Source organism: Mustela nivalis (genome assembly GCF_964662115.1).
Source record: "Mustela nivalis genome assembly, chromosome: 10".
In the NCBI taxonomy this organism is placed as follows: Eukaryota; Metazoa; Chordata; class Mammalia; order Carnivora; family Mustelidae; genus Mustela; species Mustela nivalis.
The window spans coordinates 23,400,553-23,424,202 of NC_139029.1; the positions used below are offsets into that span (position 1 = coordinate 23,400,553).

Sequence of the window (23,650 nt, forward strand, 5' to 3'; positions counted from 1 at the left end):
GCAGATAGGCCCCGTCCAGACACTCGTGTTCGGACTGTTTATTTGAATTCATGACAATGACAATGATTCTGATCCTGATGCCTTATGAAGAAGTACCCCTCGCTCTGAACAAAGATTCAGGCTGTGCCGTCTGCCTTACTTCTGATATTAACACACAGCGGGTTTAGGGAATGTCTCAACCCAGCAGGATCAAGGGAAAGAAATGGGGCCGGGCGCCTCAGGGTTGCCAGGCACTGGGGAAGGCTGCCCACTGCCTGGTAGACCGCTAGGTTCTCTGTTTTCCCCTCCCTTTCCTTTTCAAATCCCACAATTTCCTGTTGGGGAAAGGTTGTAATTAGCCCAGTTCAGGCACCAGATCCCAGACCGAGGCACAGCTGCCGGGAAAACTCTAGGAAAACACGGGAACCAATATTTTTCCAATTAGAAGGGCTGTGGCATAAACTTTTTGTATGAGTTCTATTGAAACCAGATTTCTCCAGTCAGCTGCCAGGGGAAGAAGGTAGAGTGGAGACTCCCCGCGGCCACCACGCCCACATTACCACCCTGGAGCTCAGGGCAGTCGGAACAGGATGGTTCTGGATTCTGGGGAGGCTGAGCTCCGGCTTACTGAGTTCCACCCCTGATAACGTCCCCAACTTCCTGCTTTGGTGTCCTGGGAGATGGGTAAATGGGCATAGGACAGAGCAAACTGAGACAGCAGATGACTTGGGGAGATGGGAGAAGGGAGCAGGATGCCGGGGTAGCTAGCTGATGTTCCCCCCTTTCAGCGATTTACAGGAGACACACCCCAGCTTGGTCATGAAGTTGGTTTGCTTCCACTGTGCGATGCAGTCCTCAGAGGTTTTAAAGTCAGCCTGCACAGAGTAAACAGAAGCCATGAATGGGGTGGTGAGGGGAGGCGTGGACAGCCCTTCCCCAGGGTCTCCTGTGCCTCTCTCTCCACACCAGCAAGTCTGCCCACCTGAGGCATTTAGTTCAGGAAAACGGTCACGAGTAAGTGCAAAGAACTATGTACCAAGACAGCAGCGTTCCAATAGTGAAAACCTGAGAACAACTTCCATGTCTAACAAGGTTAAATAATTTTGTCACATTATGACAATTACGATTTACTACTGCACAATCCGATCACTGCTCAGTATTTAAGAAGACAGGGAAGTTTTCCTGGCATCCAGTTAAAGAGAAAAATAAACATATGGTGGGACTCAAAACTGTAAATATATTACCTCCCTGCGCTGAAGGGGTCCACGAAGAAATAATCACTAATGCTATTTCCCAGGAACTACGTGTCAGGACTATGGATATTTTGTCTCTTTCATGTTCCCTATACTTTGGATGGTTCTACATTGGAAGCCTATTTTATAGCCTGGAAAAGTAAGTGATCCAAAAAAGCAGCCTGGGAAAGTCGGAGAGGAGGGAGTGGGTGAAAACAAGCCTGCCACAAGCAGGGCGAAGCAACAGGTAGAAAGCACTCTAAATGGCCCCCAGACATACCCTGGCTGAGCCAGGAAAGGCGGGATTAATAGGGACAGTCACACATATCGTGTTAGCTCCATGAGGAGAGGAAACAGTGGCTGCTTGGTTCATGATGTAGCCCAGAGCTCCTAGAACAGGGGCTGACATACCTATCAGGGGCTCAGGACTTGATGAAGGAAGGAATGCATTCAGGGGTCACGGGGACACGCTGTGTTAGAGTCCATGCCCCAGAGGGCAGAGAGAGAATGAGTGCTCCAAGACCAGGGTGGGGTGGGGGGAATCCTGGCTCCATGGCTTCTAGGGACCCTGTATGGCCTTGGCAGGTAACCCGCCAGATAAAACAGGGGTAATGCTGTGCTCTGGACTGAAGATCAGAAGAGGAAATGTCTGAGTCCCCCACACAGTGCCTCAAGGGGTCTGTTGGGGCTCAGTCCCTGTGAGGGTTCCCATGCTCTGCAGGTGCCTACCCCCTCCCCTCCCCAAAAGGTCTGGATGGAGGAAGGGAGAGGCACAGAGGCAGGAAGGGCGGGGGAGGGGCCGAGGTAGACTCGGGGAGGGGCCGAGGTGGACTCTGGGGAGTCTGGGGACCCAGTCCAGGCGGCCCAGGCAAGAGAGCGGGCATGGCCAGCTACTGACCTGCAACTTCTCGAAGACTTTCTTCTTGGGCTTAAGCTCTTCATCTGGCTGGCCCTTCTCATAGCCCTTCACGAACACTCGCTCACCGGGAGCAGAGCCTGCAGGAGGGTCCAGAGGCTCCACCAGGCGGGTCACCCCCTCTCTGAGAAGACACACAGGATGAGGGAGGAGTGAGGCTGTGGCCCGCCTGCAGCTGCTGTGGAAGCCAAGGCTTTAGGGCCTCTACATAGGTGCCCTCAGGGTGGAGCTACTGGGATGGGCTATGGGGATGCTACTGGGATGGGCTGATCTCGGCTACCCCGAAACGCTCTGTCTGGAGAGAGTCCCAAATCTGGGCTTTCTGCAGGAGGAAGCAGGACATAACAGAAGCAAGGTCCGATCGGCCAGTCGGAATCAGGTAGGACTCCTGGCTCCGACTCTTAACTGGGAGAGAAACTCTGGCACATGCCTACTGCTCCAAGCCTCCGGATTTCTGTCTTAATAAAACTGACTTTAGGTAGGGGCGCCTGGGTGGCTCAGTGGGTTAAAGCCTCTGCCTTCAGCTCAGGTCATGATCTCAGGGTCCTGGGATCGAGTCCCACATCGGGCTCTCTGCTTGGTAGGGAGCCTGCTTCCTCCTCTCTCTGCCTTCCTCTCTGCCTACTTCTGATCTGTCTCTGTCAAAGGAATAAATAAAATCTTAAAAACAAACAAACAAACTGACTTTAGGTAAAGCGCATTATTCGCAGTTACGTGTCCAGGAACTCATTCCTTCATCTTTCGGACTGGGTCCTCAGGGCGTCCACCTGGCGTGGGGAAGGGTGTTGCGTGGGCCCATTCCCTCCCCCTCTCTGCCCCCGGTTCTCACTCACGTGGAGGCGCACAGAAGCATGCCTTGGGACTCAATGCCTCTCATCTTCTGGGGCTTCAGGTTGCACAGGACCACCACCAGGCGGTCCCGCAGCTCTTCCTCGGGCACGAACTGCACCAGGCCGCTCACCACAGTCCGAGGCTCGGCTTCCCCCACATCAATCTTCTCCACATACAGGCTGTCTGCATCCGGGTGCTGCGCGAGAGGTCAGCCCGGATGGGATCATAACGCACTGGGTCACGGGAAGCACCAGGGAGCCCTGAGCGCCGTGGTGGTAATCACTCCCCGGCACTGGCTCCTCAGGGGCCCCTGGAGCAAACTCTCTCCAGGTCCCAGATAGCAGACCGGAGGATGGGTCAGGAGGGTTCATTTTACTGTCTACCAAGAGGCAGGCTTTGAGTAAAAGGAAGGGCGAGCAATATCCCCCAGAGGTTAAGTGGCCCGGACCTTCTGGATGGTGACCATTACGGCCACACACTGCCCCAGCCTGGAGGAGGATGGAGGACAGGGCTGGCCTTGCCATCTCAATGAGCACCCGCAGCTACCTCAAAGTTGTTTCCGTAGCTGGGTCTATGCTGTGAAAAAGAATGCTGGTAGAGGAAAAAAAGTCCACAATGGTCCCAAGTCCCTGGCTGCATAACCTTTTCCTCTCCCTTCCCCATTTTCAGGGGTGTGGGGGATGGGACAGCAGGATGAAGTGGCTGATCTGAGATAAGGCCTGCAGCTAAGACCAGACAAGCTGGTGCAGACCAGAGGAGTCTAGGGACCGGATTTAATGGACAAGCAAGCTCCCTCTAATATCCTCCCCCCACCCCGAGTTCCTGGCTGTGTCTGGTTGCACAAGGTCCAGAGGCAGCAAAGGGAAAAGCCTGACACGTGCAATGAGGCGCCTGCGTTCTGACTTGCAGTGTGACCTCAGGGACGTAACTTCTCATCCCAGGCCAGGTTTCCTTCAGATGGAAACAACAAACATGACCCCACCTGCCTCTCTGGGATGTGGTGAAAATGAGTACCTTCTCCACGCTAATGATTTTCCCCACGCGGATATCCAGCCGGGACGGGATGACCTCCTCTGGTTCTGAATTCTTGGCAGGGCCTTTGGCAACTGGCTCTGGGAATGAGAAGAGCCCCAAAGGGTCAGAACCCTCCTTCGCCATGACAGGTCAATCGCTGACACACCCACTGGGAACACTAGCAGGGTTTCATGTAGAACCCCAGAATCTACCCCTTTGGTTCTATCTTTTCTCTTTTTGAAGTCATCTCTACGCCTAATATGGGACTCAAACTCATGACCCCGAGCTCAAGAGTCATAGGCTCTACCAATGAGCCAGCCAAAGGCCCCCCTAGTTGTATCTTCCTTAAAACAGGATCAGCAGGGCACCTGGGTGGCTCAGTGGGTTAAGCCTCTGCCTTCGGCTCAGGTCATGATCTCAGGGTCCTGGGATGGAGCCCCACATCTGCCTCTCTGCACAGCAGGGAGCCTGCTTCCCCCAGGCTCTGCCTACTTGTGATCTCTGTGAAACAAACAAATAAAATCTTAAAAAAAAAAAAAAAAAAAACAGGATCAGCAACCTTTGAGAAGTGACATGCCAGATTTTCATCTATTGTTTCCCTCAGGTATTAGCTGGCGGGGAGGAAACGGAGCGGGGGGCAGTAGTAGCTTGGCTACCTTTAGGTGTTTCCATTTGTGCTCTCCACATACATTTATTGAGTTGGGAGAGTCACACAAAACCATCCATGTTGATATCTCAGTGTCATGGGTTAAGTGGATAGCCAGCTAAGAGCCAGTCAGAAGCATACGGAAAGGAATTGGGCAAAGCTGAAGGTGAGCTTTCCGAAGGAGCTGTGCAGGCTCTGAGCAGCTCTGTTCCTTCATGGTCTAACCCAACTGCTCCCTTAACTGAAGGACTGAGCGAAGGATCACAGTACATGTCTCACACCAGTGGGCTGGGACAACAGGATGTAATCACAGTATCGCCCAAACCTAAATCCTGATGACTCAAGTTCCATTGCAGAAGTCAATGGTCTAGGATATTCCTGCACTTCCGACCCCCTAGCTTCTCGGGCTCTTGATTTAAGACAGACCCTTTTCAGGGGCGCCTGGGTGGCTCAGTAGGTTAAAGACAGACCCTTTTCAGAAGCCCACCGAAAGGTGCTCTTTCGTGATGACATCATGCAGCCCTTGGCCCCCGACCTCCCGGGCTGGCCTTACTCTGCTTGGAGGGCTCTGGGTAGGCAGCGCTGGTCAGTTTCTTCAGGGCAGGGGTGTTAAACTTTTCCCGGATAGGATCCAGCAACTTGTTCAGGGCGACCTCCACAGAATTCTTCAGGTCTCCAGGATGTACAACCTGTGGAAGTGTGCAAATGGCTGGTGAGGGGAGCTACCTGAGCGGGGGCATGACACGTCTGAGTCTACTAATGACAATGTGTGGTGTAGGGTGCAGGCCGCTGACCCTCAGAGCAGCCCTGTGAAGCTGACAAAGCCAAGAGGAGGACACAGGTTCAGAAAGATTCTCTTTCTTGCCCGAGATTTAGGTCTTTTGACTCTGAATTCCATCCTAACTTGAGGGATTGTATCTTATTAGGATTTATTTATTTGAGGGTGCCTGGGTGGCTCAGTTGTTAAGCAGCTGCCTTTGGCTAAGGTCATGATCCCAGGGTCCTGCGATCGAGCCCCGCATTGGACTCCCTGCTCGGTGGGAAGCCTGCTTCTCCCTCTCCCACTCCCCCTGCTTGTGTTCCATCTCTTGCTGTCTCTTTCTCCCTGTCAAATAAATAAATAAATCTTAAAAAAAAAAAAAAAGATTTTTTTATTTGGGGAGGAGCAAGATGGTGGAGGAGTAGGAGACTGAGGTCCCAGAAGTTCAGCTAGATAGTTATCAAACCATTCTGAACACCTACAAACTCAATGGGAGGTAGAGGAGAAGAGGAGCAGCAATTCTAGGAAATCTAGCAAATCTAGAAAATTGACATCTTTCCGGAAGGCAGGATGGGTGGATAAGTGAATCCGAGGCAACATAAGGGAAGACAGACCACAGAGGAAGGGGCCGGCTCCCGGCAAGTGAAAGAGCAGTGGAGCACAAAATCGGAACATTTAGAAGTCTGCTCCGCAGAGGGATGTCACTCCAGAGGCTAAGCCAGGTGTGAAGCCCTCATGGGGACAGTGTGGTCTCAGGACCCACGGGGACACAAAAAGACCAGGGGTGTCTGAGTGGTGGCAGAGCTCCCAAGTATCAGAGCAGGGAAGCCGGCTGCAGAGAGGGAGCTGAGGAGTGAGCTCTCAGCTCGGGGTCACCTTAAACCATGATGGAGGCATAGTCAGGCCACTGCTCTTCAAGCAGGGACCCCACAAGTGGCAGATCCGGAGGGACCTCCTCTTTCCTCCTCTAGGAGGAGTGGCGGGGGAATGCGCGACAGGATCTGCTGGATTTGGAGACTGCAAACGGGGCCGTGCACCAGAGACAGAAACGCTCGGTCACAGGCCAGGTGAGCTCAGAGTGTGGCGGGAGACCAGGGAGACGGGAGGGATGGACTGCTTTTCTCTGAGGTTGCACTGAGAAGTGGGGCCCTGAGCTCTCGGCTCCTATGGGCCAGGGGCTGGGAGGCTGCCATCTTCACTCCTGTCCTCTAAAGCTGTATGGAAAGTGTTCAGGGAGCCCAAAACTGCAAAGATTACTTAGCCTTGCCCCTGGCAAATGTGGTGCAATTCCACTTCAGGCAAAGACATTTGAGAATCACATCAACAGGCCCCTCCCCCAGAAGATCAGCAAGAAAATCCAACCAAGACCAAGTTTACTGATCAATGGGAACTGCAGGATGCCAGAGCTAAGGGAGAGCAACACATAGAATTCATGGCTTTCTTCCCCATGAGCCTTTAGTCTTTCAAAGTTATATTTTTTTAATTTTATTTTTTTCTTATTCTATTTTTAAAAATTTTTCCTCTTTCCTATTTTAACATTTCTTTTTTTTTTTTTTTTAAGATTTTTTATTTCTTTGTCAGAGAGAGGGAGAGAGAGTGAGCACAGGCAGACAGAATGGCAGGCAGAGGCAGAGGGAGAAGTAGGCTCCCTGCTGAGCAAGGAGCCCGATGTGGGACTTGATCCCAGGATGCTGGGATCATGACCTGAGCCGAAGGCAGCTGCTTAACCAACTGAGCCACCCAGGCGTCCCTATTTTAACATTTCTTAACTATTTTATCCTCTCAATATCTTTCAAAAATTCTTTTCTAATTTTCATCATTATAGTGACATTTTATCCCTTCATTGAATTTAACCTTGTATTTGTATACACACAGGTTTTTTTTTTTTTCTTTAAAATTCTGGGATACAATTTCTTTTAATAGATCAAAATGTACCCTAAATCTAGCACACAGCTTTGTCCTAATCTCCAGCCTGATCACATTCTTTCTTCTTTTTTTCTTTTTTCAAACAACTTATCAATTCTTTTTCTAGAATCTTTAAATTTTCATCTTTATAGTCATATTCCATCCCTTCATCGTATTTACCCTTATTTTTGTATATATAAGTTTATCTTTCTTTAAAATTTTGGGAGGTAGTTTCTTTTAACAGATTAAAATACACCCAAAATCAAGTGTGGGGCTCTACTCTATTCACCAGTCCGACACACACACACACACACATATGTATATGTATATATATATACATATATACAGAAATAAATATTTATATATTTATATTATATATTATATAAATAAATAAACAACTATACACACATATATGTACATATGTGTGTGTATATGTATATATATATGTATATATATGTGTGTGTGTGTGTGTGTATATATATATATATATATATATATAGTTGTTGTTGTTCCCCTTTTCCGCCCAGTTTCGGGTCCCTTCTGATTTGGTTAGTACATATTTTTCTGGGGTTATTGCTACTCTTTTAGTATTTTGTTCTCTCATTCATCTATTCATATCTGGATAAAATGACAAGGCAGAAAAACAGCACAAAAAAAAGAACAAGAGGCAGAACCAATGGCTAAGAACCTAATCAATATGGACATTGGTAATATGTCAGAACTAGAGTTCAGAATGATTCTCAAGGTGCTAGCTGGGCTCAAAAAAAGCATGGAAGATATTGGAGAGTCCTTTTCTGGAGAAATAAAATCCCTTTCAGGAGAAATAAAAGAACTAAAATCTAACCAAGTTGAAATAAAAAAAGCTATTAATAAGGGGAAATAAAAAATGTAGGCTCAGGGGCGCCTGGGTGGCTCAGTCGGTTAAAGCCTCTGCCTTCGGCTCAGGTCATGATTCCAGGGTGCTGGGATTGAGCCCTGCATCGGGCTCTCTGCTCAGCAGGGAGCCTGCTTCCCTTCCTCTCTCTGCCTGCCTCTCTGCCTACCTGTGATCTCTGTCTGTCAAATAAATAAAATAAAATCTAAAAAAAAAAAAAGGAGGCTCTTACTGTTATGATAAACGACGCAGAAGAAAGAATTAGTGATATAGAAGACCAAATGATGGAGAATAAAGAAGCTGAGCAACTACTGGACCACAAGGGAAGAATTTGAGAGATAAGTGATACCATAAGATGAAACAATATTAGAATAATTGGGATTCCAGAAGAAAGAAGAAAAAGAGAGGCAGAAGGTGTATTGGAGCAAATTATAGTAGAGAATTTCCCTAATTTGGTGAAGGGAACAAGCATCAAAATCCAGGAGGCACAGGGTACTCCCTCTCAAAATCAGTAAAAAATAGGTCCACACCCCATCATCTAATAGTAAAACTTACAAGTCTTAGTGACAAAGAGAAAATCCTGAAAGCAGCTCAGGACAAGAGGTCTGTAACATACAATGGTAGAAATATTAGACGGGCAGCAGACCTATCCACAGAGACCTGGCAAGCCAGAAAGGACTGGCATGATATATTTAGAGCATTGAATGAGAAAAATATGCAGCCAAGAATACTATATCCAGCTAGCCTGTCATTGAAAATGGAAGGAGAGATTAAAAAACTTCCAGGACAAACAAAAACTAAAAGAATTTGCAAACACCAAAGCAGCCCTACAGGAAATATTGAAAGGGGTCCTATAAGTAAAGAGAGAGCTTAAAAGTAACACAGACCAGAAAGGAACAGAGACAATATACGGTAACAGTCACCTTATAGGCAATATAACGGCAGTAAATTCACACCTTTCAATAGTTACCCTGAATGTAAATGGGCTAAATCCTCCAATTAAAAGACAAGAAGTATCAGAATGGATAAAAAACTAAGACCCATTGATACACTGTCCAGAAGAAATTCATTTTAGGGGCGCCTGGGTGGCTCAGTGGGTTAAGCCTCTGTCTTCCGCTTAGGTCATGATCTCGGGGTCCTGGGATCGAGCCCTGCATTGGGCTCTCTGCTCAGTGGGGAGCCTGCTTCCCCATACCCCTTCCTGCCTGCCTCTCTGCCTACTTGTGATAAATAAATAAAATCTTAAAAAAAAAAAAAAGAAAAAAAGAAACTCATTTTAGACCCAAAGACACCTCCAGATTTAAGGTGAGGGGGTGGAAAACAATTTACCATGCTAATAGACATCAAAAGAAAGCTGGGGTGCCAATCCTTGTAACAGATAACTAAGATTTTAAGCCAAAGACTATAATAAGAGATAAGGAAGGACATTATGTCATACTTAAAGGGACTGTCCAACAAGAAGATCTATCAATTTTAAATATATATGCCCCTAACATGGGAGTAGACAATTATATTAGCCAGTTAATAACAAAATCAAAGAAACAATACAATAATAGTAAACACCTTAGTGTTAGTAAAAACCGTTAACACCCCCTCACTGAAATGGACAGATCATCTAAGCAAAAGATCAACAAAGAAATAAGGGCTTTAAATGACACACTGGACCAGATGGACATCACAGGTATATTCAGAACATTCCATCCCAAAGCAACAGAATACACCTTCTTCTCTAGTGCACATGCAACATTCTCCAGAATAGATCACATCTTGGGTGAGAAATCAGGTCTCAGTTGGTAGCAAAAGATTGGGATCATTCCCTGCATATTTTCAGTCCACAATGCTCCGAAGCTAGAACTCAATCACAAGAGAAAAGCTGGAAAGAACTCAAATACATGGTTAAAGGGCATCCTACTCAAGAAAGAATGGGTCAACCAGGAAATTAAAGAAGAATTTTAAAAATTCATGGAAACAAATGAAAATGAAAACACAACTGTTCAGAGTCTTTGGGACACAGAGTCAAAGGACATAGTCCTGCGAAGAAAGTATATAGCCATATAAACCTTTCTCAAGAAACAAGAAAGATCTCAAGTACACAACCTAACACTAAAGGAGCTGGAGAAAGAAAAGCAAATAAAGCCTAAACTCAGCAGAAGAGAAATAATAAAGATCAAGAGCAGAAATCAATGAAAGATTTATTTATTTATTTACTTACTTACTTATTTATTTGAGAGACAGAGCGCACGCAGGCCTGGGGGTCAGAGGGAGAGAAAGAGAGAGAACTTGAAGCAGGCTACATGTCTAGAGTGGAGCCCAGTGTGGGGCTGCATCTCATGACCCCGAGATCATGACCTGAGCTGCAATAACTTGAGGGATTTTAGAGGCTGAACTTTTTTTTTGAGGCTGAACATTTTTCTTAATCAAATTCTTCAAATTCTTTTATTAATCAAATTCCCCCCATTCATGTTTTGAGTGGTGGCATGAACCAGGGGCTATTTACAGGCGGAGAAACACCCACAGAGGCAATCCAAGGAGATAGCCTTGCAGGGAGCTGGGCGAGCGAGAAGAGAGAGCAAGGACATTAGACAGACGGGGACTAGAGTCCCAGCTAGCTGTATGACCCTGAACCACGCACTTAACCCCTCTAAGTTTGGGATGCTTTACTCAAAAATTGAAGAGAATACCTATATCTCAGAGAGTCAGAATGAGGATTCAATCCCGTAATGTGGGTGAATATGGTGAGTGATACTAGTACGGGGCAAGGGCACAACCATTTGATTCTTCTTCTTGTGTCCCGTAACTAGTACTTTTATATCCCAAATCTGGCCGGAGAGGCTCCGCTAGATATTCTGAGGGGTTATCTCTTAGCTGTGGATACCTGTAATACAACAGTGCCTCCATTTTTGCTTCTGATATTCTCTCATTTCTTTCAGAATGTTTAGTTTTTAACATCAGAAAAGCTTTAGACCTGCTCTGTCCAGTATGACAGCCGCTAGCCGCGTGGGGCTACCTGAGTGTCAAGTACGATTCAGTTTCTCAGTAGCACGGGGCTCACAGAAAGGCTGACCACACATGACCAGCGGCAGCCACGTGAAAGAGCACACCCCGAATGTGCCGGCCCTCATAGAAAGTTCTATGGGCTAGTGCTGTTCTAGGCTTTTCTTCAGACCCACTTCTTCTATCCTTCTCGTTATTTCCACAGATCACTGTTCACGGGGCTGAGGAGTGACGTGTGGGTTTTGTGGCTGTCTCAGACTGCACGTAGAGGGCTTCAGAGCAATGGCTGTGAAACATCCAAGAAAATGGGCCTTAAGGGCCGCAGAGCTCCGAGGTCATGGAGACTTTTCCTCTATTTGATGTTCAAACCCTCACACCGTGTTGCCTGCAGGGGCCTTCTGGCCTCTGCCTGAACACCTCAGTGATGGGGACGTGAGGTCAGGTGAGGCAGCCTGGCCCACTGCCATCCAACAAAGGTTGCTGCACGGCTCTCCCTGATGTTGAACCTGAACATGTCCCACCCGCAGGCCTGGCTTAACCCTCTGGGGCCACAGGAAGAATCCAACCCGTCCCCCGCGAGAGAGTCTGCCATGAGTCTGAGGAGCACCAAACGCAGGCCTGATTCCCAGCCACACATCCCCAGTTCTTTCAACTGTGCCTCTGCGACAAAGGTTTTGCTCTGTTCCCTAACACAGCCCTCTTCGTCTCCCCAACACAGCCCAGACTGTCTAACAAACCTCATAAAATAGAAGCCCAGACCTGGATGCAAAGCCCTAAATGTATTCACACCAGCGGAGAACTGAATGGACTCCCTGGTTCCAGACTCCAGATTTTCCATATCTTACAGCAAGACCCCGTTCACATTTCCAACAGCCCAATCACACTGCTGATTCAACCCAACGTCAGAGCCAATCAAACGCCCTCATTTCCTTCCCATATGCACCACTATCACACCTTCCCTTTAGGACCTGGCCCTGCCTGGCTCACCTACAACACTCTGCCAGTTTGTCAGACCAAACCACTTGGGATTCTGTACCGTGCTATTTCATCTTCCTGTGTCTGTGCACAATTTATTCCCTCTGTTTGGATGTCATCTCCTCTGCAAAGCTTTCCCCATAGCCAGGTAATCACTTCCTCCCGTCTTCGCTCTGGACCACGTATATACCATCATCGCACAGCCACACGGCAATGATGTTTATTTACACGTCTGCCTTTCCTTCTGGACCTTGAACTTCGTGAGGATTTAATCCTCTGTAATGCCAGCCCTCACCGTGGTGCCAAACTCATGGGTACCCAGGAATTCTTTTCTTAAGCTGTCTCTTGAGGTCAGCAGGATCCTCTATGCTGTCCTTTCCTAGGTGTTTCTTTTCTGAACTCTGACTTTGCACCTGTCCCTGGAATGCTTCACCTTGCTGGGTTTGGTCCGTCATTCCAGGTTAAATCCTTTGCAGAATGATTAGGACACCAATATTTTAGCTTTGTGCCATTTGTTTGCCTAACCTGTGAACCACCCGAATCCTCATTAAGCCACTGCCCGTGATACACAGCCCTGGAGAGCATCAAGTGGAGACTTGGGGCAGGTGCTAGAAAGCTGGCTAGGCCAAGGAGAGGTCTGGCAGAAGGAATTCGGGGGGGATTTCTCCTCCTCTGGGATTACCTCGTCAGCGAAGTCCTTTTCCAGGTCCAAGTAAGAAGTATAGGTTTTGTTCCCACCCCACTTCTCATCTCGAAGGATTACAAACTCTGTAAGACAAAGGATCCATGCCAACAAACTCATCAATAATGGCAAAGTCAGCAGGCCTAGCTCAAATGGTACGGATACTTGTAGTTTCTGTTATACATTTTCAATTTTTATTCTATTATACATTTCAACTTTATTATATGATATATATATTTATATATCTTAATGTTCTTAAATCAGATGAGCCAGCAACCCAGCTGGCACCCATGCTCAAGGGGAAGGATTGTGCCTTACATTTCTTTCGTCTTGCTCTAATTCGGCATGCCTGTGCCCACCTGCATTTCTACAACCGCCACCCACCTTGACACTCTGCTTAGAACCCAACCTGGTGACAATCTCATGGGCAATGAAATCACATCCCAAGTGCAAATGTACCCTGGTCTATGAGAAGTCAGAGGGAAGCCCGAAGGAAGACTCTTAACCAAACCCAAGGATGATCACAGTACTAGCTCTGCTCCCTCTGCCTGGCCTCCGAGAAGCAATCAGCGAGTGTCTTACCGGACTTGAGGGGAAAGAGGACATGCTTGATGAAGGACAGAACCCCATTGTTCTCCACATTCCCTGGCTCACAGAAGGCCTTCTTTAGTTTTTTCTTCACATCCTCCTTCCGGTCAAGAAGATCAATCTTGGACTCCTAGAAGCCACAGAGAAGGGACCGCTTATGGTGGGGAAGGAGATATGCTCAACTAATCTGTGTTTTGGTTTTTTTTTTAAACAGAGGTTTAAACATTAACAACTTTAATAAAAGCAGTGTTAATCAGAGTCAAGAACCATCACCATATTGCCACCTGACAAAAATCACGATTTCAGTTTTCCTGTGTTCTTCCCAGGCCTGTAACATGCAGAATAGCTACAAACTTGCTCACGATTTCAGTTTTCCTGTGTTCTTCCCAGGCCTGTAACATGCAGAATAGCTACAAACTTGCAGTTGGAGAACAAATGTCTATCCTTTGCTTTTTTACTTGAGACTATATTACAAGTACTTCTGAGGGGCTACCTAGTCTTTGCGTCTTTTTTTTTTTTTTTAAAGATTTTATTTATTTATTTGACAGAGAGAGGGGGAACACAAGCAGGGGGAGTGGGAGAGGGAGAAGCATGCTGCCTGCCGAGCAGAGAGCCCAATGCAGGGCTCAATCCCTGGACCCCAGGATCATGACCTGAGCCAAAGGCAGACGCTTGACAACTGAGCCACCCGGGTGCCCCTTTGCTTCTGATTTTTATGCTGTATCACACTGCCAGTTATTAGTGACAACGTGATCTCTGAACTGTTAGATTATGTTCTAATTTTTCCAAATTATATACAATAGTGCAATGAACATCTTTGCAGAGGTTTTTACTGTTTTTGTTTCTGCCTTCTCTAGGATTATTTCCTTAACCTACCCAAAACTGCCAGGCCCAGAAACTATTTTATGAAAGGGGCATACTCATGGTCATCGCCCAAAACAGTATGTGAGCGGCTTGCTGCATGGCAAACCCCCAACCCAGGTACTATCTAGTAAATAGAGCCATCTTCTCTTTTTAGGTAGTAGAAACGGTTTCTTGTTTTGGAGTGAGAAAGCGCATGGTTCTTTGGGTTCAGTGGTTACCGAATTCTGCTCTGTGTATGCCGGCTATGAGTCATCTGGGGTGAAAAAAGGAAGTTACTGGAAGATGAATCAAAATCTCTCCCCCTCTCTCTCTGCCTGCCTCTCTGCCTACCTGTGATCTCTCTCTCTGTCAAATAAATTACAAAAAAAAAAAAATCTTCAAAATCTCTTGAGGTTGGGCCAGGTGTTGGTATCTTTAAAAAGCTCTCTAAGTGATTCTGATGCAATCATGTTCAGGAACTGCTGCTAACACTGACTTCCAGGGCCAAGATACGGTGAAAGTCACTAAACAGGATGAGTGATACGATATTTTGTCAGAGAAATAACTGATACAAGGAAGACTTTAACTCAGAGAAAAACAAGTATTTTATATATTCCTTGAAAAAATAACAACAGGTTCCACGTGTGTATTTACTGATCTATCAAAGATTGAAAAGTCAGATTTAAAGAACTAGAAGAACACCCAAATGTGACTTCAGTCAGAATCACCTGGTGGAATTTGAAAGAAAATACAGATTCCTAATGTTCCCCAGAACCACTTCATCACAGAATCTTCTAAGAACAGCCAAAGCAACGTTTGTTCTTGTTGTTTTTAAATTCCCTAGGTGGTTCCGAAGCTCAGCTGTGTTTGGGAACCCAGAACGCAACCTTTCCCATCTTTGGGTTTCCACTATGTCCTCCATTCTGTATCCTCAGTGATCAAAACAAAAGTGTATTCTTCCGAAGCAGAACTTCTAACTGTTAGAAGATACTTATCACGGTAGTTACATCAAACATCAGCCCGAGAATCCAGATGCTCTATGGTGAAATGCCACCCTAGCCTCACTAGCCTCATGAATAAGGCTGACGTTGAGCACAGTTCTATGAACAAAGAAACTACTTTTGCTTGTGCGTTTTACCAACCGCAGGGAAAGTGTTAAGGTTATGATGGGATCTCATCAGGACTGCTTCTGGGTCCTTCAATATTCAAGAACCACTGAAATTACCTGGATGGCTCCGGATTCCCTGAAACTCAGATCTACAAGAACTCTGGTTAGCGAGGGGAAATCTTCTTTTGAGTTTTCAATCCTTTCATCTCTTGCTGAGGATTTCTAAACTCAAGTCAGAGTTGGCAAACGTACCTCTTCTGAGGAGCTCATTTTACTGCCGGTTAATCCTGGAACCATGGGATTCATCAGATGGACCCGTTTTGAGTAGCCGAGTGCAGGGAGGTACTGGGGGGGTTAGAAAGAAACACAAAAAGCTGCTGTTAGTATAAATTCCTCCTCAGTGCCCTAGTCTCATCTAACTTGACCAGCAACGTGATAGTTTGATATAGCTCTTCCAATCTCTATTTTTTTTTTACTGAACATACAACCTTTCTTTCTTCTCTCTTTTTTTTTTTTTTTAAAGATTTTATCTATTTGGCAGACAGAGATCACAGGCAGGCAGAGAGGCAGGCAGAGAGAGAGAGAGAGGAGGAAGCAGGCTCCCCGCTGAGCAGAGAGCCCGATGTGGGGCTCGATCCCAGAACCCCGGGACCATGACCCGAGCCGAAGGCAGAGGCCTTAACCAACTGAGCCACCCAGGCGCCCCATCTTCTTCTCTTTTTTTAAAGTTTTTACTTGGGGTGCCTGGGTGGCTCAGTGGGTTAAGTCTCTGCCTTTGGCTCAGGTCATGATCTCAGGGTCCTGGGATTGAGCCCCGCATTGAACTCTCTGCTCAGCAGAGAGCCTGCTTCCCCCCTCTCTCTGCCTACTTGTGATTTCTGTCAAATAAATAAATAAAAAATCTTTAAAAAATTAAAAAAAATTTAAGGGTTTTACTTAAACTTAGTTAACACACACCGTAATATTAGTTTCGGGTGTCGAATTTAGTGATTCTACAAATTCTACACTTCCATTCGTCTGCTGGTGCTCGTCACAACAAGTACACACCTTAAGCCCCACCCTCTATTTCTCCTGTCCCCCACTCACCTCCCCTGTGGTAACCATCAGTTTGTTCTCTACAGTTAGAGAGTCTGTTTCTCGCTTTGCCTCTCTCTCTTTTCCCCTCATTTGTTTTGTTTCTTAGAGTCCATGTGAGTGAGATCATACGGTATTTTTCTTACCCTGACTGACTGACTTCTTTTCTTTTTTAAAGCCTTTATTTATTTGACAGAGTAAAAGAACACAGCAGGGAGAGTAGGAAGCAGGGGGAGAGGGAGAAGCAGGCTCCACCCTCAGTGGGGCACCCGATGCAGGACTTGATCACAGAACCTTGGGATCATGACCTGAGCTGAAGGCAGACACTTAACCGACTGAATCACCCAGGCGCCCCAGACCAACATATTGCACTTTCCATAATACACTCTAGTTCCACTCAAGTCATTGCAGATGATGACATTTCATTTTTTGGGAGGCCGAGTAATACTCCATTGTGTTAAATACACAACCTTTTGATAGTGTACATAACATAAACAAGTTTTCTTTTTCTCAAAAAAAAAAAAAGGTGTCTGTTTTCTCAACTGCTTTTCTATTAGTATTACATTGTGATTTTTACATTACATTGGATTTGCCCTGTCACCATAAACAACTCTAAAAGCTGGAAATATATAAAATAACCATTCGTAGGCATTCAACAGCAATAGCAGTAGGGCTACAAAGCTTAAAGGAGGGAAAGCAAAGGTGACCCCATACTCACCCTGGCTTTCTCCTTGAGGGCATTTTTTCCAAACTAGATGCTGAGAAAAAGAGAAGAGCTGTCTGATGAAGCAGAGGAGAGAGAGATTGGGGTTCAGTACTGCCAGGATGCTGGGATTTGGTAAGGGTTTTAGAGTAAAGCGAGCTCCCCGACCCAAATCTAAGTCAAAATTCCCCAATGATTTATGAGTTGACTCATAGCTGTGTGTGCATACAGAAAGACACCAGGAAGCCCAGCAGGGAACAGGTGCTGGGAGGCTGGAGACCTGCAGAGAGATTTTAGACAATGGACAATGCTAGGGAGACAGTATGAAGTTCAGGTTCACTCAGAGTAAAGAGGTCTTTGTCAACACTCTGAGATTTGAGTTTGAGACTCCAGAAAGGTCACATCCCAGGAATAAGGACCACATCGTAGGAGGAAGGACAAAACTGAAACAGACCTTTTCTGACCGAGCCTAGAACCAGTGCTGACCAAGCCTAGAACCAGTGCTGACAGGATCAAGGTGATAAGGCATAATTTAACAGCCTACAAAAAGCACAGCACCCTATAAACATAATCCAGAGTCTCTACAACACATTTATGATGTCTCTGATACAATATAAAAAGTATTAGAAATGGCAAAAAGAAAAAAAATGTCTGATAGTTAAGAGAAAACAGTCAGTAAAAGCAGACCCTGGAATAATCCAGATATTGGGATAAACAGATCAGGATGTCAAAATTGACTATGATTGGTATGTTAAAGGAAACAGAGAGAAAGATGGACAAAACGGATAAAAGACAGGATTTCAAGAGAGAACTGGAATCTATGAAAAAGAACCAACTAGAAGTTCTAAAATGGCATGATACGATATTGGATGGACCGAACAGAAGACAGGTTTGATGAACTTGAAGAAAAGTCAGCAGAGAATAACCCAACTAAGTACAGAAGGAACAAAAAAAAGGGGGGGGGGACAACAGAACAGAATATAAGAGAAGTGTGGGACATGGTCAAGAAGTCGACCATACATATAATTAGGGAATTAGGGTACTAGCACAGGAGAGAGGGAATAGGATAGGAGCAATATTTAAGGAAATAATAGGGGACAATTTCTCAAAATTAAAGAAAACAGACTCAGGAAGCTCAGCAAAATCCAAGTAGGATAAATACCAAGAAAACTATACCCAGGAACATCACAGTCAAATTGCTGAAAATCAGAGACAGAGAAAACTCTAAAAGCAGCCAGAGAAAAGCTGTATTATCTATAAAGGAGAAATAGTAATACTTATAGGTGACTTCTCAATGGAAACTAGGGAAGCAAGAGGCAATGGGATGACTCTTTAAAGTGTTAAAAGAAAAATAATTGCCAACCTAGAATTTGATATCCAGTGAAAACAAAAGAAAGATGTTTTCATTCAAAAGAAAGTTGAAAAACTCATTACTAACGACATGCACTACCAGTGCCAAATTGGATGGGGGGAAGCTCTTCAGGTCGAAGGAAAATGATCCCAGATGGAAGCCCAGAGGCACAGAAGCCCTGGAAGGATCAAGAGTACCAGGAAAAGGGGCACCTGGGTGGCTCAGTGGGTTAAGCCGCTGCCTTCAGCTCAGGTCATGATCTCAGGGTCCTGGGATCAAGACCCGCATCCGGCTCTCTGCTCAATGGGGAGCCTTCTCCACTCCCCCACCCCCCGCCTCTCTGCTTACTTGTGAACTCTGTCAAATAAATAAAATCTTAAAAAAAAAAACTGAGTGCGGGGCGCCTGGGTGGCTCAGTGGGTTAAAGCCTCTGCCTTCAGCTCAGGTCATGATCCCAGGGTCCTGGGATCAAGCCCTGCATGGGGCTCTCTGCTTGCTGAGGAGCCTGCTTCCTCCTTTCTCTCTCTGCCTGCCTCTCTGCCTACTTGTGACCTCTGTCTGTCAAATAAATTAAATAAAATCTTTAAAAAAACAAAAACAAAAACAAAAAAACAAAAAAAACTGAGTGCTTTAAAAGGAATTATAATAAAGTCTTTGGGATTTAAAATACATGTAGAAGTGAACTGTATGACAACAGCACAAAAAGCAGAAGGAGTTAAATGGATAATTGTAGGTTTTTACATCATTGAGAAGTGGTAAAAATACCGGATTTAAAGTGTTATACGTTACAAAGACACATGCTGTAATCTCTAGGGCACAGGTGGGCAAAACGTTCCTGTAAAGGACCAAATATACATATTTTAGACTTAGAGACTTTGCCCACATAGGGTATCTACTGCATATTCTTCTTCATGTTTTGTAGAGCTCTTAAAAAATATAAAAACCAGGGGTGCCTGGGTGGCTCAGCTGGTTGAGCGGCCGACATTTGGTTTTTGCTCAGGTCATGATCTCAGGGTCATGGGATCAAGCTCTATGTTGGGCTACATACTCCTCACCAAGCCAAGTCTGCTTGTCCTGCTCTCTAACCCCCTACCACTCCCTGCCACCAGTGTGGTCATTCTCTAAAATAAAGAAATAAAATCTTTTTTTGTTTTTTAATATTTCATTTACTTATTTATTTGTCAGAGAGAGAGAGGGAGAGTGCACAAGCAGAGGAGAAGCATGTTCCCCACTGAGCAAGGGGTCTGACATCCCAGGACCCTGGGATCATGACACGCAGGTGTCCCAAGAAATAAAATCTTTATTAAAAAAGGTCGGGGGGCACCTGGGTGGCTCAGTGGGTTAAGCATCTGCCTTCAGCTCAGGTCATGATCCATGGTCCTGGGATTGAGTCCCGCATGGGGTACCCTGCTCCATGGGAAACTGCTTTTCCCTCTATGTCTGCCTCTCTCTCTCTAGCTCATGAGTAAATAGATCTTTATTTAAAAAAATTATACTGTTCTTAGAGCTTGTGAGTCACACAAAAACAAGCCATAGGTCATATCTGCTAGAATAATAAAAGTAGATTCAACTAAAAATTAACAGAGGAGATAAAATAGAATAATATGAAATATATAATCAAAAAATTTACATTGTAAGCATTCCTCGTTCATTAAATATACCTGAAAACCATAAGCCAGTCAAAGAAAGATAAACACTGTATGATTTCATTCATATGTGGAATTCAAGAAACAAAATAAACCAGCAAAGGGGTAAAAAGGGGAAAGAGAGACAAACCAAGAAACAGGACTCAACTGCAGAGAACAAACTGATGATGACCAGAGGGAAGCGGGGTTGGGGGAGAGGACATGGGGGTCGGGATTAAGGAGCACACTTGCTGTGATGAGCACCGACTAACATAGAACTGGTGAACGAACAGACTGCATACCTGGAACTAATATAACACTGTATGTTACTATACTGAAAATAAGATTAAAAAATTAATAAAAAATACATCCAAAAACCATTTAAAAAATACTATATAATCTTCCATTGTGAGGAGTTATCATAACATATAACAATCCCTTGCCACTGGGTATGACTTTATTTCTAGATTTTTTTTTTTTAAATTTTATTTTTTTATTTGACAGAGTAGGCAGAGAGGCAGGCAGAGAGAGAGGGGAAAGCAGGCTCCCTACTGAGCAGAGAGCTGATGTGGGGCTCCATCCAAGGACCCTGAGACCATGACCTGAGCCGAAGGCAGAGACTTAACCCACTGAGCCACAGAGGCGCCCCTCTAGATTTTTTTTTAAGGATTTAATTTATTTATTTGACAGAGAGAGAGAGATCACAAGTAGGTAGAGAGGCAGGCAGAGTGAGAGAGAGAGTGGGGGGGGAAGGGAAGCAGCCTCCCCACTGAGCAGAGAGCCCGAACTCGAGGCTCGATCCCAGGACCCTGAGATCATGACCCGAGCTTAACCCACTGAGCCACCCAGGTGCCCCTATTTTTATATGTGTGTATATATATATACATATATATATATACACATACACATGTATATATATATTTTAAATATTTTATTTATTTGTCAGAGGGAGAGAGAGAGAGAGAGTAAGTGAGCACAGGCAGACGGAGTGGCAGGCAGATGCAGAGGGAGAAGCACACTTCCCGCCAAACAAGGAGCCCGATGTGGGACTCGATCCCAGGACGCTGTGATCATGACCTGAGCCGAAGGCAGCTGCTTAACCAACTGAGCCACCCAGGCATCCCTATATATATATATATTTTAGAGATTTTATTTTTAAGTAATCTCTACACCCAATGTGGGGCTTGAACTCACAACCCTGAGATCAAGAGTCGCATGCTCTACCAACTGAACCAGTGAGGTGTCCCTATGTCTAGATTTTACCTTTGAATTGATAATGTGATAAATACTTTCATATATAACTGAAGTTGCACTTTTAAAATTATTTCCTTAGCACCAGCTTGTGTCATTATTAGGGCAAACTACCCTCCTGGAAATTTACATTCCCACTAACAGTGTTTTCTCCACACCCTTGCCAAGATGAGGTTTTGAGAAGCTTTCAAAAATAACAACCATTTCTCAACCCTTTCCAATCTACTCCAGTTCTTTCCCCCAAAAAGAACTACTAAAGGTTTACTCTGATATCCTCCTTTAAACCCTGTTAAGCCTCATCTCAGAGATGACTGGTTTATGTAAGATCCAGAGCAATACGGACTGAACGCTCTGGGAAAAGCCAGTAGTTGACTGATAGTCCCTTTCCCTAGAAACTGTGTTATAGGAAAGAAGCAAATCCAATAGGTCTGTGGGCAGCTTCCAGGTGGCAACAAGAGCACGGGCTTTTGGGTCAAACAGGTCTGAGTGCCAATTTCTGCTCAGTCACTAACTGTGTGATAATGGACAACTTTCTCTACACTCCGTTTTCTCATCTGCAAAACAGGGAGAACAACACCCGCCACACAACAGAGTTACAAGTGGTGGGACTGGCATATTCAGTAAACCTTAACTGCATATCTAAGGCACAAAAGAAAAAAAGGCAGGGAAGAGAACACCGACCTTCTCCGCAAAGGTGAAAATCTTCCTCTGATCAACACCTCCAAACTGGGCATCTACTTTCAGATACTCTTCATCCAAAGCCTGTGGGAAAAAAACAACACGTGAGCATAAATTCCTACTGTATTTCTTCTATCTGGATCTGAGAAATCAGAAACTTTTGAAAATCACCAGATTTTTTCAGAAAGTAGGGCTGGGATGCAAATAAAGCAGCATCCAGCCTCCCTCTTGTCCTCAAGCGCTGCATGGACATTTTCCTAGTGCCTGCGGTGAGCAGTGCTCCATGGGGATGTCACGGGGGAGAAAAGAAGAGCCTCCGCCTTCGGGGAGCTCATAGTCCAGTGGGGAAGGGAGGGAAGAAGCAGAAGACACACCATAGTCGGGTCAAAGGTAAGACAGCCTGTGACAAATGTCAAATAATGGCATAAGAGGGGTGCCTCAGTGGCTCAGTCAGTTAAGCAACTGCCTTTGGCTCAGGTCATAATTCCAGGGTCCTGGGATCAAGCCCGGCCTTGGGATCTCTGCTCAGTGGGGAGTCAAATAAATAAAATCTTAAAGAAAAAAAAAAAAGGGATAAGAAGAAAGTGCTATGAGGCCTCAGAAGCAAAAGGCAAGACTAAACTGATTTTGTCACTTGCTACCTGCCAGGCCTAGTGCCAGCAGAGGAAGCAGAGGAAGCAGAGTTGAACCGGACCCAGACTTGGCTTATAAGAAGCCAATTACCCAGCTGAAAAGAGAGACATGTCAACAGAATTTCAGTGCAGTGTGCGAAGGGCTACCCGAGATGTTTATTTAAGGGACAGAACTAACACAAAGACAGAAATGCTTATCTCTAGCTGGTAAGGCAGGTGGCAGTGAAGGCTTTCTGGAATCAAGACTGTGGCTGACCTCGGTTCTGAAGAATATAGAGATGTTTTTCACCATGCAGAGGAAACAGATGTCAGAAGGCAGAGAGGTGTGAAATGTATAGGAAAATTATGAGTGATTCAGTATGCAAAAGCACAAACGTCAACGGATGTAGGAAGTGGTTAGTGATGGCATCAGAGATGGAAGGATCCTGACTTTCATACTAGGGTGCCTAGCATCACCCTGGCCCACACTGTAGAAACATCACACTAGTAAGAGGGCAGGGCACAGAGTGGAGCCCTCTGGACTGGAGACAGAAAACAGCGAAGAGGCTGCCGTCTTAGTCCAGGTAAGAAACGATGCTGAACCAGGTCAGTGGGGATGTAGAACAAGAACACATTTAAGAGCATTTAAAAGTAGAACTGGTAAGATTTCATGTCTAATTGAATGGAAGGAAGACGAAGGAGAGGAAGAGACAGTTGAGCAAGCAAGAATAATCTAGAACAGCACTGTCCCTAGGATATTTGGGAATGATGAGTATGTTCTATTCTGTGCTGCCCAACAGGTTAGCCACATGTGGCCTGTGAGCACTTGAAATATAGCCAATGTGACTGAAACCTACAAACTTCAATTTTAATTATTTTTAATAGCCACATATGACCATGACTAGAAGGGAGGCTACCATACGGGACAGTGCAGATCTAGAAAGTCTCTCCAGGCTTAACCTGCAGAAGGCTCTTTTGGAGGTGATGAGGGAAGACTTGATATTCTTATA

The 23,650-nt window shown here is 45.4% G+C and overlaps 2 protein-coding genes across 9 annotated transcripts in view; one reads left to right on the plus strand and one right to left on the minus strand.

Annotated features, from left to right (window-relative positions):
- Window positions 1-26: 26 nt before the first annotated feature.
- The window catches only part of YARS1 (tyrosyl-tRNA synthetase 1), a gene marked incomplete at its 5' end in the record, with an annotated part of 38,058 nt that continues 14,434 nt past the window's right edge, over window positions 27-23,650 (minus strand). For all 3 annotated transcript variants that reach the window (XM_082685680.1, XM_082685681.1, XM_082685682.1), the window contains 9 exons: window positions 27-854; window positions 2,110-2,251; window positions 2,961-3,154; window positions 3,973-4,070; window positions 5,172-5,307; window positions 12,809-12,894; window positions 13,391-13,526; window positions 15,600-15,692; window positions 22,033-22,113. In XM_082685680.1, the coding sequence (XP_082541806.1) occupies window positions 744-854; window positions 2,110-2,251; window positions 2,961-3,154; window positions 3,973-4,070; window positions 5,172-5,307; window positions 12,809-12,894; window positions 13,391-13,526; window positions 15,600-15,692; window positions 22,033-22,113 (1,077 nt within the window). In that variant the 3' untranslated portion in view covers window positions 27-743. The remainder of the gene's footprint in view (window positions 855-2,109; window positions 2,252-2,960; window positions 3,155-3,972; window positions 4,071-5,171; window positions 5,308-12,808; window positions 12,895-13,390; window positions 13,527-15,599; window positions 15,693-22,032; window positions 22,114-23,650) is intronic.
- The window catches only part of S100PBP (S100P binding protein), a 50,021-nt gene continuing 49,425 nt past the window's right edge, over window positions 23,055-23,650 (plus strand). For 2 of the 6 annotated variants that reach the window (XM_082685756.1, XM_082685759.1), the window contains exon 1: window positions 23,055-23,224. The gene's annotated coding sequence lies outside the window, so the exon portion shown is untranslated. The remainder of the gene's footprint in view (window positions 23,225-23,650) is intronic. The other 4 variants (XM_082685751.1, XM_082685758.1, XM_082685749.1 and 1 more) reach the window with 4 other exon arrangements.